Raw genomic sequence first — 14,587 nt, forward strand, 5'->3', positions numbered from 1 at the left:
GAAGTCCCGGGGGCAAGCAAGGTCGGGGCAGGGGCTGAAGGGGAAAGCAGGAACAGAGAAGGGAGCGAACCGTCGGTGTTCCATCAGCGAGGGCGCTGAAGTGACCGAGAGAGATGCCAGCCGGAAACAGCCTTTGGTATCACAGAGCTGCCTGCGACCTGCCTCTTTCCAGCCACCCCCTTCCCAGCTGGCGTCTCCCCCCTTGGGAGCCGGCGGGAGCGGCCGAGGGCTCCGGAGGGGGCTGGCGAAAAATACCACAGGAGGAGTTCCTATACAGGAGTAAATTTAATAAAACCACCACCAATTGTTTACTTTGACATAGCTCTTGTTACAGAAATCATAAAAATGGACTCAGTAGCTAGCTCGTTAGTTCTTGTCCCCCTTTTGAACTGAAAAGAAACACAAAAACCCCCACCCCCAAAACAAAACGAATGCCCCCAACTGCTTGCAACTTCTACTGCACTAGGATGGAGTGTTAAATATTTTGCCAGGACAGGATGCCCAGGAATTGAGCCCCCAAAAAACAAACCCCGAAACACAAAAGACAGTTCCATCATCTTTGCCGTGGTACGACTCGAGTGATCATGTTACGTGAGACAGAACAGCGAGGAGCGGTCCGGTGGGCAGGGGAGAGGGCAGGGGAAGGGGGGAGGAGGGAGAGGAGATCCACAGCCGAAATCTTGCCCTCGAGTCTTTCGAGCAGCGGTGCAGAAAAACCCTCTCCTTTTCCTGCCTCGGAACCAACGAGATGGAAGAGCCGCGGGCACGCAGCCCTCCGCGGCTGTTTGCGCGGCTGGCTACAGCAGGGGTGGGGTTGGGGCAGGCAGCGATGATCCAGGGCCAAAACAAAGGCAAAGCATCCTGAACGGCAGCGTGCGCCGGGCGGGAGCTCCGCACCGGCCGGGAGCTGTGCACCGGCTGGGAGCTCACACCGGGCGGGAGCTGCACACCAGGGAGGAGCTCACACCGGGCGGGAGCTCCGCACCAGGCGGGAGCTCACACCAGGCGGGAGCTGCACACCAGGGAGGAGCTCACACCGGGTGGGACCTCACACTGGGCACAAGCTCCGCACCAGGCGGGAGCTGTGCACCGGCTGGGAGCTCACACCGGGCGGGAGCTGTGCACCGGCTGGGAGCTCACACCGGGCGGGAGCTCCGCACCAGGCAGGAGCTCACACCGGGTGGGAGCTCACACTGGGCACAACCTCCGCACCGGGCGGGAGCTCTGCACCGGGCGGGAGCTCGCACCGGGCGGGAGCTCGCACCGGGCGGGAGCTCCGCACCGGGCGGGAGCTGCGCAACGGGCAGGAGCCCACACCGGGCGGGAGCTCACACCGGGCGGGAGCTGCACACCAGGGAGGAGCTCACACCGGGTGGGACCTCACACTGGGCACAAGCTCCGCACCGGGCGGGAGCTCCGCACCGGGCGGGAGCTGCGCAACGGGCAGGAGCCCACACCGGGTGGGACCTCACACCGGGCAGAAGCTCCTCGCCGGGCGGGAGCTGCGCGCCGGGGGACAGGGCGATGCCTAAACACACAGCAAACCCTGGAGGCCGTGGAAGAAAAGAAGTGCAGGAAGAGGAGAACCCCCAACTTCTCCGGTAGAAGCCTTCTAAAAAAAAACCCCAAAACAACCCCAAAAACCCCAACCCCCAAAAGCCCAAAGAATATGCTCACTACAGCAGCAGCAGCACACGCTCCCCACCCCCATCCCTCCCCACCCCCCGGCCCGGGGCGGAGCGGGGGCGCGGGGGGGGGGCGAGAGAGAGAACCAAACGAAAACCCATCCAGAAAGAAAACCAAACCCAAACGAAACCAAACCAAACCCAAAGGAAGCAAGAAAGCAAAACGAAACGGTTAAAAACAAAACCAAGGGAAAACAACCAAAAGGGAACAGAAAGAAACTGCACAGCAAGTCGACGTCAGCTGGAAGGTTTTTAAAGAATAAATATTTTTTTCTCCTTGTCATTAAACATTATGCAAACACGTGCCACGCTTGCTCTTTGTCCATGCAGATGAGCTATATACAACTCTGAAAAATACTTGTGGTGTCCTCTGTCTGCTTTAAAAGTCATATACAAAGGGGGGGGAGGGGAGGTTGGGTTTCCTCTCTCTTTTGTGTTTTCTCGGTGGGTTTCATAGGTTTTTGTTGTTTGTTTTCCTTGCTGCGTGCCTCCCTCCCCCCCCCCCCCCCACCTCCTTTCTCCCTCCACTTCCCCCTCCCCCCTAAGAATCACCTTTCCAAGGAGCCGATCCACATTCCTCCCTGCAAGGGGGGGCAGAGAGAAAGAGGAGAAGGGGAGGGTGGAGAAGCAGGAGAGAGCCACATCTCCCCCCCCCCCCCCCCCCCGCTCCCCACCCCTCTTCCAAAGCGGATCCAAAGGGTTGGTTTGGACACGAAAAGAGGTGTCAAGAAACTTGGTTTCAATTTCATCTGTTACTACACACAGGAAAAGAGGGAGGGGGGAGGGGAGACCAACCCAAAACAACCCCAAAAAGATAGGAAAGAAGGAGGAGAAGGAGGGGGGTGGAGAAGCAGGAGGGAGCCACATCTCCCCCCCTGCTCCCCACCCCTCTTCCACAGCGGATCCCAAGGGCTGCTTTGGACACGAAAAGCAGTGTCAAGAAACTTGGTTTCAATTTCATCTGTTACTACACACAGGGAAAGGGGGGGAGGGGGGAGGGGGAACCAACCCAAAACAACCCCAAAAAGATAGAAAAGGAAGAGGAGAAGGAAGCTACAGGTTACAAGGTTAAAGTCGGAGGAGGGCTTGGTTGTTTGGTTTTGCTTTCAGCGCCTCTGTCCCACTCCGGCTGGCCGCCTAGAATACTGCTGCACGATGCTGTTATCTACCTCGGGTGCTTGGGTTGGTTGCTTGCTCGCTCCTTGCTTTTTATTTCGATATAATTTACTTCAATTTCCTCTTAACAAAAGAAAAACAAAACGAAAAAAACCACCAAAAGAGCCTCCCGGTGCTACAGACCAGCAGGGGGTGGGGCGGCAGGCGGGAGCGCCTCGGCTGCGGCTTTGATTTGAATCCGGCTGGGAAAGGGGTCTCAGAGTTCGTGTGCCAGGCTCAGTCCTCGATGTACTCCCACAGGTCCTTCTCGTAGCCTTCGTGCACATGCTGCAACAAGACCTTCCGCCGGCTCTCGCAGTATCTGCGGGCGGAGGGGGACACACCGCAGGGGCAGGTGAGGAACCGCAGCAGGCACCGCGGCGCCAGGACCCGGCGCAGATCCTCCCCCGCCACGCCGAGCGGGCACAGGGCATTTGCACCCCATTAACAGCGCTCATTAAGACTTCGTCGGCTCCGGGCACTCAGCTCCGGGGCCCTAATGGAAAAGACCTCAGAGACCATCAAGTCCAAGCTGTCACCCAACACCTCCTGACAACCAAACCATGGCTCCAAGGGCCACATCCAATCCCCTCTGCAACACCTCCAGGGATGGGGACTCCACCACCTCCCTGGGCAGCACAGCCCAAGGGCCAATTAATCTTTCTGGGAAGAACTTTCTCCTCACTTCCAGCCTGAACTTCCCCTGGCACAGCTTGAGACTGTGTCCTCTTGTTCTGGTGCTGCTTGCCTGGGAGCAGAGCCCAACCCCCCTCTGGCTACACAGCCTGCAGATTCAGAGGCTCCCCTGGAGAAGTGCCCCTCCAGTCCCCAGGGCTCTGGAGTCTCACAGAGTGTTAGAGGCTGGAAGGGACCTCCAGAGGCCATCGAGTCCAACCCTCCTGCCAGAGCAGCATCACCCAGGGCAGGTCACACAGGGACTCATCCAGGTGGGTTTGGGAAGTCTCCAGAGGAGACTCCACAACCTCTCAGGGGCTGCAGTTTGCAAAAGCCAAAGCATGGGAGAGCAGTGACACCTGAGGCAGAATGGTTTGGATTGGAAGGGACCTTCAGGATCGTCTACTCCAAGCCCCTGCCGTGGGCAGGGACACCTCCCAGCAGCTCAGGTTGCTCAAGGCCTCATCCAGCCTGGCCTTCAACACCTTCAGGGAAGGGGCATCCAGCACCTCCCTGGGCAGCCTGTGCCAGAGTCTCCCCAGCCTCACTGGAAACAATTTCTTCCTCATCTCCAGCCTCAGTCTCTCCTCTCCCAGCTCAAAGCCACTGCTCCTCATCCTGTCACAACAAACCCCTGTCCAAAGTCCCTCCCCAGCTTTCTTCCAGGCAGAAGATGTAGGAGGAGGCTCTCCTCAGCCATGGGCTGGTGCCTCCTCTGAGCCTTGATTGGGAGCTTGGATGGGAAAAACCTCAGGGCGCTGCCCCCATTTTATTCTCCCCCAAAGCAGTATCCTGGCCTGGCTCAGCAATGCTGTGGCCAGCAGGAGCAGGGAAGGGATTGGCCTCCTAAACTCAGCACTGCTCAGACCACAGCTTGACTTCTGGAGTCAGTTCTGGGGCCTTCATTCCCAAGACATCGAGGGCTGGAGCAGGTCCAGAGAAGGACAACAAATCTGGGGAAGGGTCTGGAGAACAGGGCTGGGGAGGAGCAGCTGAGGGAGCTGGGGGTGTTGAGCCTGGAGCAGAGGAGGCTGAGGGAGACCTCAGTGCTCTCTGTAGCTCCCTGAGAGGAGGTTTGGAGCCAGGTGGGGCTTGGTCTCTTCTCCCAAGTAACAAGTCACAGGACAAGAGGAAATGGCCTCAAGTAGCACCAGGGGAGGTGTAGGTTGGCCACAAGGAACAATTTCTTCCCTGAACAGGGTGCCAAGCTCTTGAACAGGCTGCCCAGGGCAGTAGTGAAGTGCCCATCCCTAGAGGGGATGCCATGGGGATGTGGTGCTGAGGGCCATGGCTCAGTGGTGACCTGGCAGTGCTGGCTGAACTGTTGGACTCAAAGCTCTTAAAGCTCTTTTCCAACTGTAATGGTTCTCCAAACCCCCAGTGGAGACTGAAGCAGCCAAGCTGGCTCCAGACAGGGCTCCTGGTGTGGCTGAGCACAGGTTCTACCTCACATCACACCTCCAGGGGCTCAGAGGGGCACTGCAGCCTGCAGGCCCTCCCCACCCACAGTCCTTTAAACAAAGCTGCAGCTGACCCTGAGGCCAGAGCTGGGCACAGTCCTACCAGCATCTCTGGCACCAAGCACCAGTGCCACCCCAGGGACACAGCAGGAGATGCCACATCCGCTTCAGGGGTGCAAGCAAGTGAGGAGACAGAAGCAGAGCGTTCAGGTTCCAAGAGCAAATCACAGCTAAGCAGCAGGCACTGCTGGCTTAACCCCTGCCCAGCAGGGCACAAGCCTGAGCAGCAGCTGCCCAGGCTCCAGGCTCAGCTGGGCAGCGGACACAAGGTTTGGCAGTGGCCAGCCTGCAGCAGTGTGCTGGGACAGCACAAACTGGAAGCCAGAGCTGAGTTACTGGCTCCTGCTGGGAACTGTGAGGTTGTTTCCAGACATGTGTAGGACAGGGGCCAAGGGGCTCTTGCAGGGGGCAGTGGCCACACAAATCCATCTCCTCCTCTGCACCTGGCTGGAGTGAGCCATCTTGTCCCAGCAGAAAGCTCTCCTTGCTGTCACTGCACACCAGCAGCCTTAGCCTGCAGCCCTCACACTGCTCTCATTCAGTATCTGAGCAGATTTATCTGAACAGCAGTGGTGGCTCTTCTCCTCCCCCTCTGCTCTGCCCTAGGGAGGCCACAGCATCACTCCTGGGTTCCCCAGTTCAAGAGAAACAGGGAACTAACTGGAGAGAGTGCAATGGAGGCTGCAAAGCTGCTGAGGGGCCTGGAGCAGCTCTGGGAGGAGCAAAGGCTGAGAGCCCTGGGGCTGAGAGCCTGGAGCAGAGCAGCCCCAGAGGGGATCTGAGCAATGCTCAGCAAGAGCTAAAGGCTGGGGGGCAAGAGGCTGGGGCCAGGCTCTCTTCAGTGCTGCCCAGGGACAAGACAAAGGGCAATGGGCAGAAACTGGAACCCAGGAGGTTCCAGGAGAACAGGAGGAGAACCTTCTTTGGTGTGAGGCTGCTGGAGGCCTGGAGCAGGCTGCCCAGAGAGGCTGTGGAGTCTCCTGCTCTGGAGAGCTTCCAGCCCCTCCTGGCCATTGTGCTCCTGGGCAGGCTGCTCTGGGCTCAAGCCCCTCCTGAAGTCAGACTGAATGATCTCCAGAGGTCCCTTCCAACCACCACCAGGCTGGGACTCTGGGATTGTCACTGCCCTGAGCCACTGCACACAGTGCCTGTGTTTTCCTGAGGCTTAATCCTGCTTTCTGGAAGGGTTTTTGCAAGCTGAGAGATGAAAACCAAAGGAGTGAGGAGGTCAGGGGCCTGGCAATTTCCAAGAGCTCTTTAAACCCACCACTGTGGAACCAGATGATCTTTAAGGTCCTTTCCAGCCCAAGCCACTCCAGGATTCTGTAACAAATGCAGTGACTCTGGCAAAGTGCCTCAGAGCCAGGAGCCATAATCCTGTGACTCATCCACATCTACAGCTTTGTATTTTTCCACTCTGCAGAAGCAATCCCCCTGGGACTGTAGGAAGCATTGGCATCTGTGCCACCTGCACCCCAGTGCTTCTGGCTCTCCTCCCCTCATCTGGGCAGGTTCCTCTCCCCTCCTTCTTTAAGGGCAGCTTTTCTACACCCACATTTTGCACCAAGGGACCCAACAGGTAAACAGTAAGAGCTGACTGCTCCCTCATGGCCTCTTCTCCCAGGTAACAAGTGATAGGTTGAGAGGAAATGGCCTCAAGTTGCACCAGGGGAGGCTGAGGTTGGACACAAGAAGAACACTTTTCCCTGAAAGGGTTCCCAGGGACTGGCACAGGCTGCCCAGGGAGGTGCTTGAATCCCCATCCCCTGAGGTGTTTCACAGAGCCAGAGCTGTGGTGCTGAGGGCCATGGGTTAGCAGCAGCCTTGGTAGAGTTAGGGATGGCTGGACTGGGTGACCCAACCAAAACCACTCTGTGATTCTATGGCAACTCATCCCAGGCCAAAGCTGTCAGCTTGGACCAAGGAAGTCCCTCCTTGCTCTTTGGCCCTTGCTAGGCAGGTCCCATCTTGCTGCTGGCCATTGCCAGATCCTCCTCCCCAGCAGCACACGAAAAGCTTTTGGCCACAACACTGTTCAGGTGCAGGACTGAATCTCTAGCTACTGCTCAGCAGAGCAGGGCTGGGAGCCCCTCCTTGCAGGCTCTCACCTCCCTGGAGGGCTGCTGCCAGCAGGGGCACAAAAGCACGCTGCCAGCATCGGCGTGAGGGGCTGGCAGGGGACACTGCTGCTGCTCTCAGGGCCTGGCTGATGACCGCAACGCACGGCAGGAGGCCAGCAGCAAACAGCTTCCCAGGGACACGACTGTGGAGCAGACTGTAGCCTGGTGAGTACATGTGCCACCAGCTGACACAGGGGCTGGCTACAAGGGCAGCTGGGGAGCTGTGAGATGGAGGATTAGTGACAGACCAACCTGTACTTGTCCTGCACTTTCTGCTTTATGTCTTGCAGCGAGTCTTGGGATATATCCCGCTCCAGGTACCCAGAAAGCACCTCTGTAGCATTCTCTAAGTCTGCTTGGTTATTCTGCAGAGACCAAACAAAGAGAGAGAAAGGGGTTATGCTGGGGGGAGAAGGAAAGCAAGAGGTCATTTCCAGTCAGTCCTGCAACAAGCAGAGATCTGAGGTGCACTGCGTCACACTGGCAACCTGCTCTGAGCAGCGGGGGAAGCAGCTGCAACCTCCTCATTTCCTCAGCAGAGAATCTCAGAGGAGAATCTGCACATCCTCCCTGAGCCACAAGGCCCTGGCAAGCCCAAAGCAATCCCTTCCCCACCGGGGGCACAGCTCCTCCCCCGCTCAGGCCCTGTCTGCTGTTTTCAGCAGCGCTGGCAAAGCCTCTGCTGACTCCTGCTCCACACAGCAGCAGAGCAGAGCTCACTGCTGCTCAGCACTTCCCTCTGCCCTCTGCTGAGCATCCTGCTTGGTTCTGCACAGAGACCAGCCAAGGCCTGCGCTGAGCCACGGCCACTGTCACCTGTGAAGCACACTGGACCGCTGTGCTTGGACCTTCAAGTGCAGTTTAACAGGAGTGCCCTTGTGTCCTGCTTTGAGGCCAGGCAGATCCTCTCTTGCCCCCAAACAGGAGCAAAAAATGAGACTCACACAAATGGATTGCAGAAGTGATGGGGAGTTCAAGTGGAAAAGCAGGGAGTGTTGTACAGAGAGTACAAGCACAGGGACAAAAGAAACCCAAAGCACAGGGTCCCTTACAGCATGCCCCAAAGCCTCCCAGCACTTCCCTTCCCCCTACCAGAGGGTACACCCAAAACCCCCAGGGCTCTTTCTTCCTCCCCTCCACTCTTAGGCTAATCTCAGCTGGCCAGATCTGAGACTGCCCTTCCCCCTTCTCCTCTTGGCATTAGGCCTAGCCAGGCCTAAGAGGCCTTGAGATGCTCCCCCACCATTACCAGACAGGGAGCATCTCTGACAGGAGTAGGGAGAGAAGAAAGAGGAAGAGAAGGACTTTGCAGGTGGATTTACAGGGAGCAGGATATTATGGGTATGAAATACACTGCTCCCTGTGTCCAGCTGCTGGGCTGGGCCCTCGGGGCACCGGAGGTGTAACTGGTGTGGCAGCAGCAGGAGGCAGCCAGCCTGAACTGCCACACCTTGGCAAAAGAGGCAACAGCAGGGCAGGTCCAACAGCCAGACTGCAGCTTTAGTGCCTGCCCTGCCAGCTCAAGACAGAGCAGAGCCTCTTGTGTGTTGGAGGGCAGCAGCTGGTTCCAGCCGTCCCTGCGGCGCGCAGCAGCGCCCGGCGCCAGCACGGCCTCCGCCTCCGGCGTTAACAGGGGCCCTGGGGTAAAACCCGGGGGGCACGAGCTCCCCCAGCAGCAAACCTCCCCTGCACAGCTCAGCTCCTTCCCCTCAACTCCTGCCAGCCCCGGGGGGAGGGGGTGCTCCTACCTCGAAGATAATGGACTGATTATTCTTTTTGAGGTAGAAGGCAAAGACGTAAGTGTACATGAGAGTGGCACGGCACTGGCAGAGGACGTCCACCGCTTTCTTCAGGAACTGCACCTCGATCCAGGACATGTTGTGCTGCTGCATCTCCTCCATCTTCTGCTTCACCTGGGCGTAGAGCTTGTGCTCGAAGCGCAGGCTCTGCATGTGGTTCATGTAGCGGTTGCAGTAGAACAGGTACCTCTGCAGGGCCGCCCGGGAGCGCTGCGCCGGCCCCGCCGCCCGCGAAGGAAACACAGCGTGAAAACGCGGCAGACAGCCCCGCGCCCCCAGCGGCCCTGCCGGAGCTCTTCCCTCTCCCCTCACACAGAATCACAGAATCCACCAGCTTGGAAAAGGCCTGGGAGATCATCCAGTCCAACCTGTCCCCCAGCACCACCTGAGCAACTCAGCCATGGCACCAAGGGCCTCAGCCAGGCTCTGCCTAAACACCTCCAGGCATGGGGACTCCACCACCTCCCTGGGCAGCACAGCCCAAGGGCCAATCTCTCTGTCGGGGAAGAATTTCTTCCTCCCCTCCAGCCTCAACCTCCCCTGGCACAGCTGCAGACTGTGTCCTCTTGTTCTGGGGCTGCTTGCCTGCCTGGGAGCAGAGCCCAACCCCCAGCTGGCTCCAACCTCCCTGCAGGGAGCTGCAGAGAGCAAGAAGGTCTCCCCTGAGCCTCCTCTTCTGCAGGCTAAGCAAGCCCAGCTCCCTCAGCCTCTCCTGCCAGGGCTGTGCTCCAGACCCCTCCCCAGCCTCCTTGCCCTTCTCTGGACACCTTCAAGTCTCTCAATGGCCTTCTGAAACTGAGGGGCCCAGAGCTGGACACAGGACTCCAGGGGTGGCCTAAGCAGTGCTGAGCCCAGGGCACAATGACCTCCCTGCTGCTGCTGGCCACACTCTGCCTGCTGCAGGCCAGGATGCCCTTGGCCTTCTCAAGTTGGCCAGGCTGGGATGGTGCTGCTCTGTTAACCCTGACACAGTGTGGAGGTGAAAGGCCAGGCCCAGGGCAGCTCACTGCCATGCAGGGGCCCTCCTAGCACAGCTGGGACCTTCTCAACTCCCAGCCTTTACAGGAAATCAGAACCAGGTTCCTAAAGCCTGATCAGGTTTGAGTTTCAGCCTCTCAGCTGCAGTTACAGGCCTTAAATGCAGGACTGGCTGGCACTGGGGAGGCCTCACCTCCAGCACTGTGTGCACCTCTGGGCCCTCACTGCAAGAGAGATCCTGAGGTGCTGGAGCAGGTCCAGAGGAGAGCAATGAGACTGGGGAAGGGACTGGAGGGAAAGTCTGGTGAGGAGAGGCTGAGGGAGCTGCGGGTGTTCAGCCTGGAGGAGGCTCAGGGGGGACCTTCTCACACTCTACAACTACCTGAAGGGAGGTTGTAGTCAGGTGGGGGCCAGGCTCTGCTCCCAGGCAACTTGTGACAGGACAAGAGGCCATGGCCTGAAGCTGTGCCAGGGGAGGCTTAGGTTGGATGTTAGGAAGCACTTCCTGATGGAAAGGGCACTGGGATGTGCTGCCCAGGGAGGTGGTGGAGTCCTCATCCCTGGAGGTGTTCAAGGAGAGGATGGATGTGGCAGTCAGTGCCATGGTCTGGTCAGTGTGGTGGTGCTGGGGCACAAGCTGGACTTGATGATCTCAGAGGCCTGCTCCAGCCTCAAAATTCTGTGATGCTGTGACTCAGTATCAGGACAAACAGCAAGAAGCTGAGTCTCTTTTTCCCCCTTTTTTCCCCCATTTCTGCTAATAAGGGGTTAATTAATTACTGTGCCTGTGCTAAGAGGACCACCTTAGGCTGCTTACAGAGCAGGGGAAAGATGCCATGTGCTAAGTAGTAGGAGAGAACAGGGATGACTCAACACAGCCATTAATCATTTTTTTCTCACTCAGATCAGCTAGGGGAGACAAAAAGACACCATGGGCATGGCTAAACTTGCACCTTCTGGAGGTACAAAGGCAGCACCCAACAGGCAAAGCCAGCCCTGGCTGCAGGGAACACTTTGGTTCTTGGCCATAAGGCAGGACAGAGGCAGGAAAGGGATTTCTGCAAGCTGCAGCCTGCAGTCCCTCCCCCTTCAGAAGGGGTCTGGCTCCATCCACGTTCACAAGGCCAATTCAACAGAGCTGCAACCTCATCTGCAGCTCCCTCTGCCTCAGGCCACCAAGTAGAGTCAGTGGCACAGCAGCAGCCTGGTTTGTTCACATTCAGGTGGTCTGCTGTGCTTAAACACCTCAGCATCCACATGAAGAACTCTGTGACCAAGAGCATTTGCTGAAGGCTGTGAAGATTGTTGCCTCAGACCCACCCCATTATGATGACTTCATGGGAAGGGCTGCTACAGAGCAGGCAAGGCAGCAGGGCAGCTAACAGCTGAGTTAATGCTCTAGAAGCAGGGGCAAGGTGGCTTGGAACTGGGGCAAAGAGGCTCGAAATTGGGGCAAAAAGGCTTGGAACTGGGGCAAAGAGGCTTATCAGAGAGCTGGAACACCTCTGCTGTAAGAACAGAGAGAGCTGGGGTTGTTCAGTCTGGAGAAGAGAAGGCTCTGAGGAGACCTAATTGTGGCCTTCCAGTATCTGAAGGGGCTACAAGAAAGCTGGGGAGGGACTTTGGAGGGTGTCAGGGAGGGATAGGACTGGGGGGGATGGAGCAAAACTAGAAGTGGGGAGATTGAGCTTGGCTGTGAGGAAGAAGTTGTTGGCCAGGAGGGTGGTGAGAGCCTGGCACAGGCTGCCCAGGGAGGTGGTGGAAGCCTCCTGCCTGGAGGTGTTTGCAGCCAGGCTGGAGGTGGCTGTGAGCAACCTGCTGTGGTGTGAGGTGTCCCTGCCCATGGCAGGGGGTTGGAACTGGCTGAGCCTTGAGCTCCCTTCCAACCCTGACAACTCTGTGGTTCTATGAGGTCTGTGGGGACACCAAGGTCTGCAGGTGTGGGGGGTGCCAGGGTGATGAGGTCTGTGGGGACACCACGGTAACAAGGTCTAGAGACACCAAGGTGACCCAGGCTTTGTGAGGTCAGGGGGGTTGGGACTGGCTGATCCTTGAGGTCCCTTCCAACCCTGACAGTTCCATGAGGCTATGAATTGGGCCAGAGAGGCTCATGTCCAAAGCCCCAGGGGAACTTAACTGTGTTCTGGAATTGTGCCTGTATCCAGGGAACTCTTCAGAGCTGAGAAAGCAGCCCAGCAGGGTGGGTGATGCCCCTGATCACCAAAGGTTGTGGGCTCACCTCCTGTGCATCCCTTGCTGCCTTTGCATCATCCTCATTGTAGCGATTGCAGTTGTACCTGTAAGGGGGACAGCGACGGCACAGATCACTCCACAGCGGTGGCCTCCGCCCTGTGCCTTCCTGCCCTGGCCAGCAAGGTTCCTCTACTCACCAGGCAGATCCATGGGGCTCCCAGGGGCCCAGACACACCCAGCAGAACTCGGCTTTGCAGTTCTGGTTCCGGCAGACCATGTGGTTGCAGCCCCCATCCTTCTCGATGGTGACGTGGCATTTGGGGCACTCCTGTGGGCAGGACAGAGCAGGGTCAGCCGGGCAGCACAGCTGGGGCAGCAAGAGAGCATGGCAGCAGAGCATGTCTGGATTGGAAGGCAACTTAAAGCTCATCCAGCTCCAACCCCCTGCCATGGGCAGGGACCCCTCCCACCAGCCCAGCTTGCCCAAGGCCTCATCCAGCCTGGCCTCCAACACCTGCAGGCAGGAGGCAGCCACAGCCTCCCTGGGCAGCCTGTGCCAGGCTCTCCCCAGCCTCCATGCAAAGAATTTCTTTCTCATCTCCGGTCCCAATCTCCCCTCTCCCAGCTCAAAGCCATTGTCCTTCATCCTGTCACCCCCAGCCCATGTCCAAAGTCCCTCCCCAGCTCTCCTGGATCCCTTCAGGTACTGGAGGGCTGCTCTGAGGTCTGCCTGGAGCCTTCTCCTCTCCTGGCTCAACAGCTCTAACTCTCCCAGCCTGTTCTCCCACAGGGGAGGTTCTCCAGCCTCTGATCACCTTGATGGCCTCCTCTAGACCTGCTCCAACAGCTGGATGCCCTTATGTCAAGTGAAACATATCACTGACTTCCTTCTGATCATTGAGCTGCTCTCCTGAGTCAGGCCTTAAAGCATGTCCAAACCTGGAGCAGCCAGCCAGTGAAGAAGCCCTCAGGAACAGCACGTTTTGTCCCTGCTGCTGTCACACTGGAGGGATGATTTCATGACCTCCTCCCAACACCACAGGGTTGTAAACACCCAGAGGAAGGCATCTGCCTTTCCTCACCAAAAGGGTTTGTTGGTCCACTTCAGCGCTCAGACTGAGCAGCACCTAGCAGGGAGCTGGCCTCCTGCTGTTAGCAATCCCAGCCACCTGCAGCTGTAAAATGCCACCCAAAAAAGCACCTGCAAGCATGCAGCAAGGATCTGGCAGGCTTCAAAGGAGCTCCTCTCAGCTAAAAGGACACTGCTCCTCCCAGGGCATTGCCACATTCCCATCAGGTCCTTGCTGGTTTGTTTTCTCCTCTTTTGCTGAAGGCTTCTCTCCCCCAGCCCACGCAGGGCTTCCCTGCCAGGTGTGAGGCCTTGGACAAACAGGAGGACATCAAAAGCAGCACTGCACAAGGGCTCTCTGGGGAATGGGGACTTCTTTCTAACACCAAGAGCACTCTCATCCATCAGCAGCATATGGCTCCTTCAAAGCCTGCTCAGCTCACATGGAGCAGCAAAGACCTTCCTGCAGCATCCCGAGGAGTGCGGGAAGCAGGAATCCGCTGAGCTGCCTCTGCAAGCCCAGGAAGCCAAAGCAGCCCTCCCCTTGCATTGCTCCTGGCCATGGGGCACCTGCCTTGTGCCAGGGGACACATCAGGTTAAAGTCAGGCATCAAATGTAGAGGTTACAACAAAAACCAAACTCAAAACCGAAACCATCTTGGCAGTGGTGCCCAGGGACAGGACAAGGGGCAAGAGACACCAACTGCAACCCAGGAGGTTCCATCCCAACAGGAGGAGAAACTTCTCTGGTGTGAGGCTGCTGGAGGCCTGGAGCAGGCTGCCCAGAGAGGCTGTGGAGTCTCCTGCTCTGGAGAGATTCCAGCCCCCCCTGGGCATTGTGCTGCTGGGCAGCCTGACCTGGGTGACCCTGCTTTAGCAGCGGGGTTGGACTGGATCAGACTGAGGGAGTTGGGGTTGTGCAGGCTGGAGAGGAGAAGGCTCCCAGGAGACCTTCTGGTGGCCTTCCAGGAGCTGCAGGGGGCTCCAAGAAAGCTGGGGAGGGACTTTGGAGGGTGTCAGGGAGGGACAGGACTGGGGGGGATGGAGCAAAACCAGAAGTGGGGAGATTGAGATTGGCTGTGAGGAAGAAGTTGTTGCCCAGGAGGGTGGTGAGAGCCTGGCACAGGCTGCCCAGGGAGGTGGTGGAAGCCTCCTGCCTGGAGGTGTTTGGAGCCAGGCTGGAGGTGGCTGTGAGCAACCTGCTGTGGTGTGAGGTGTCCCTGGCCATGGCAGGGGGTTGGAGCTGGCTGAGCCTTGAGCTCCCTTCCAGCCCTGACATTCTGTGGTTCTATGAGGTCTGTGGGGACACCAAGGTCTGCAGGTGTGGGGGGTGCCAGGGTGATGAGGTCTGTGGGGACACCATGGTAACAAGGTCTAGAGACACCAAGGTGAC

At 58.0% G+C, this 14,587-nt stretch overlaps 1 protein-coding gene across 1 annotated transcript in view; it reads right to left on the minus strand.

The window, feature by feature from the left end:
• Window positions 1–2,681: 2,681 nt before the first annotated feature.
• Window positions 2,682–14,587, minus strand: part of ARIH1 (ariadne RBR E3 ubiquitin protein ligase 1) — a 94,490-nt gene continuing 82,584 nt past the window's right edge. Inside the window, exons 10-14 of the mRNA XM_054169059.1 lie at window positions 12,323–12,453; window positions 12,172–12,229; window positions 8,904–9,164; window positions 7,408–7,520; window positions 2,682–3,162 (exon numbers count right to left, since the gene is read on the minus strand). Coding sequence (XP_054025034.1) covers window positions 3,078–3,162; window positions 7,408–7,520; window positions 8,904–9,164; window positions 12,172–12,229; window positions 12,323–12,453 — 648 coding nt within the window. The 3' untranslated portion in view covers window positions 2,682–3,077. The remainder of the gene's footprint in view (window positions 3,163–7,407; window positions 7,521–8,903; window positions 9,165–12,171; window positions 12,230–12,322; window positions 12,454–14,587) is intronic.

Source organism: Dryobates pubescens, chromosome 17 (genome assembly GCF_014839835.1).
Source record: "Dryobates pubescens isolate bDryPub1 chromosome 17, bDryPub1.pri, whole genome shotgun sequence".
NCBI lineage: Eukaryota > Metazoa > Chordata > Aves > Piciformes > Picidae > Dryobates > Dryobates pubescens.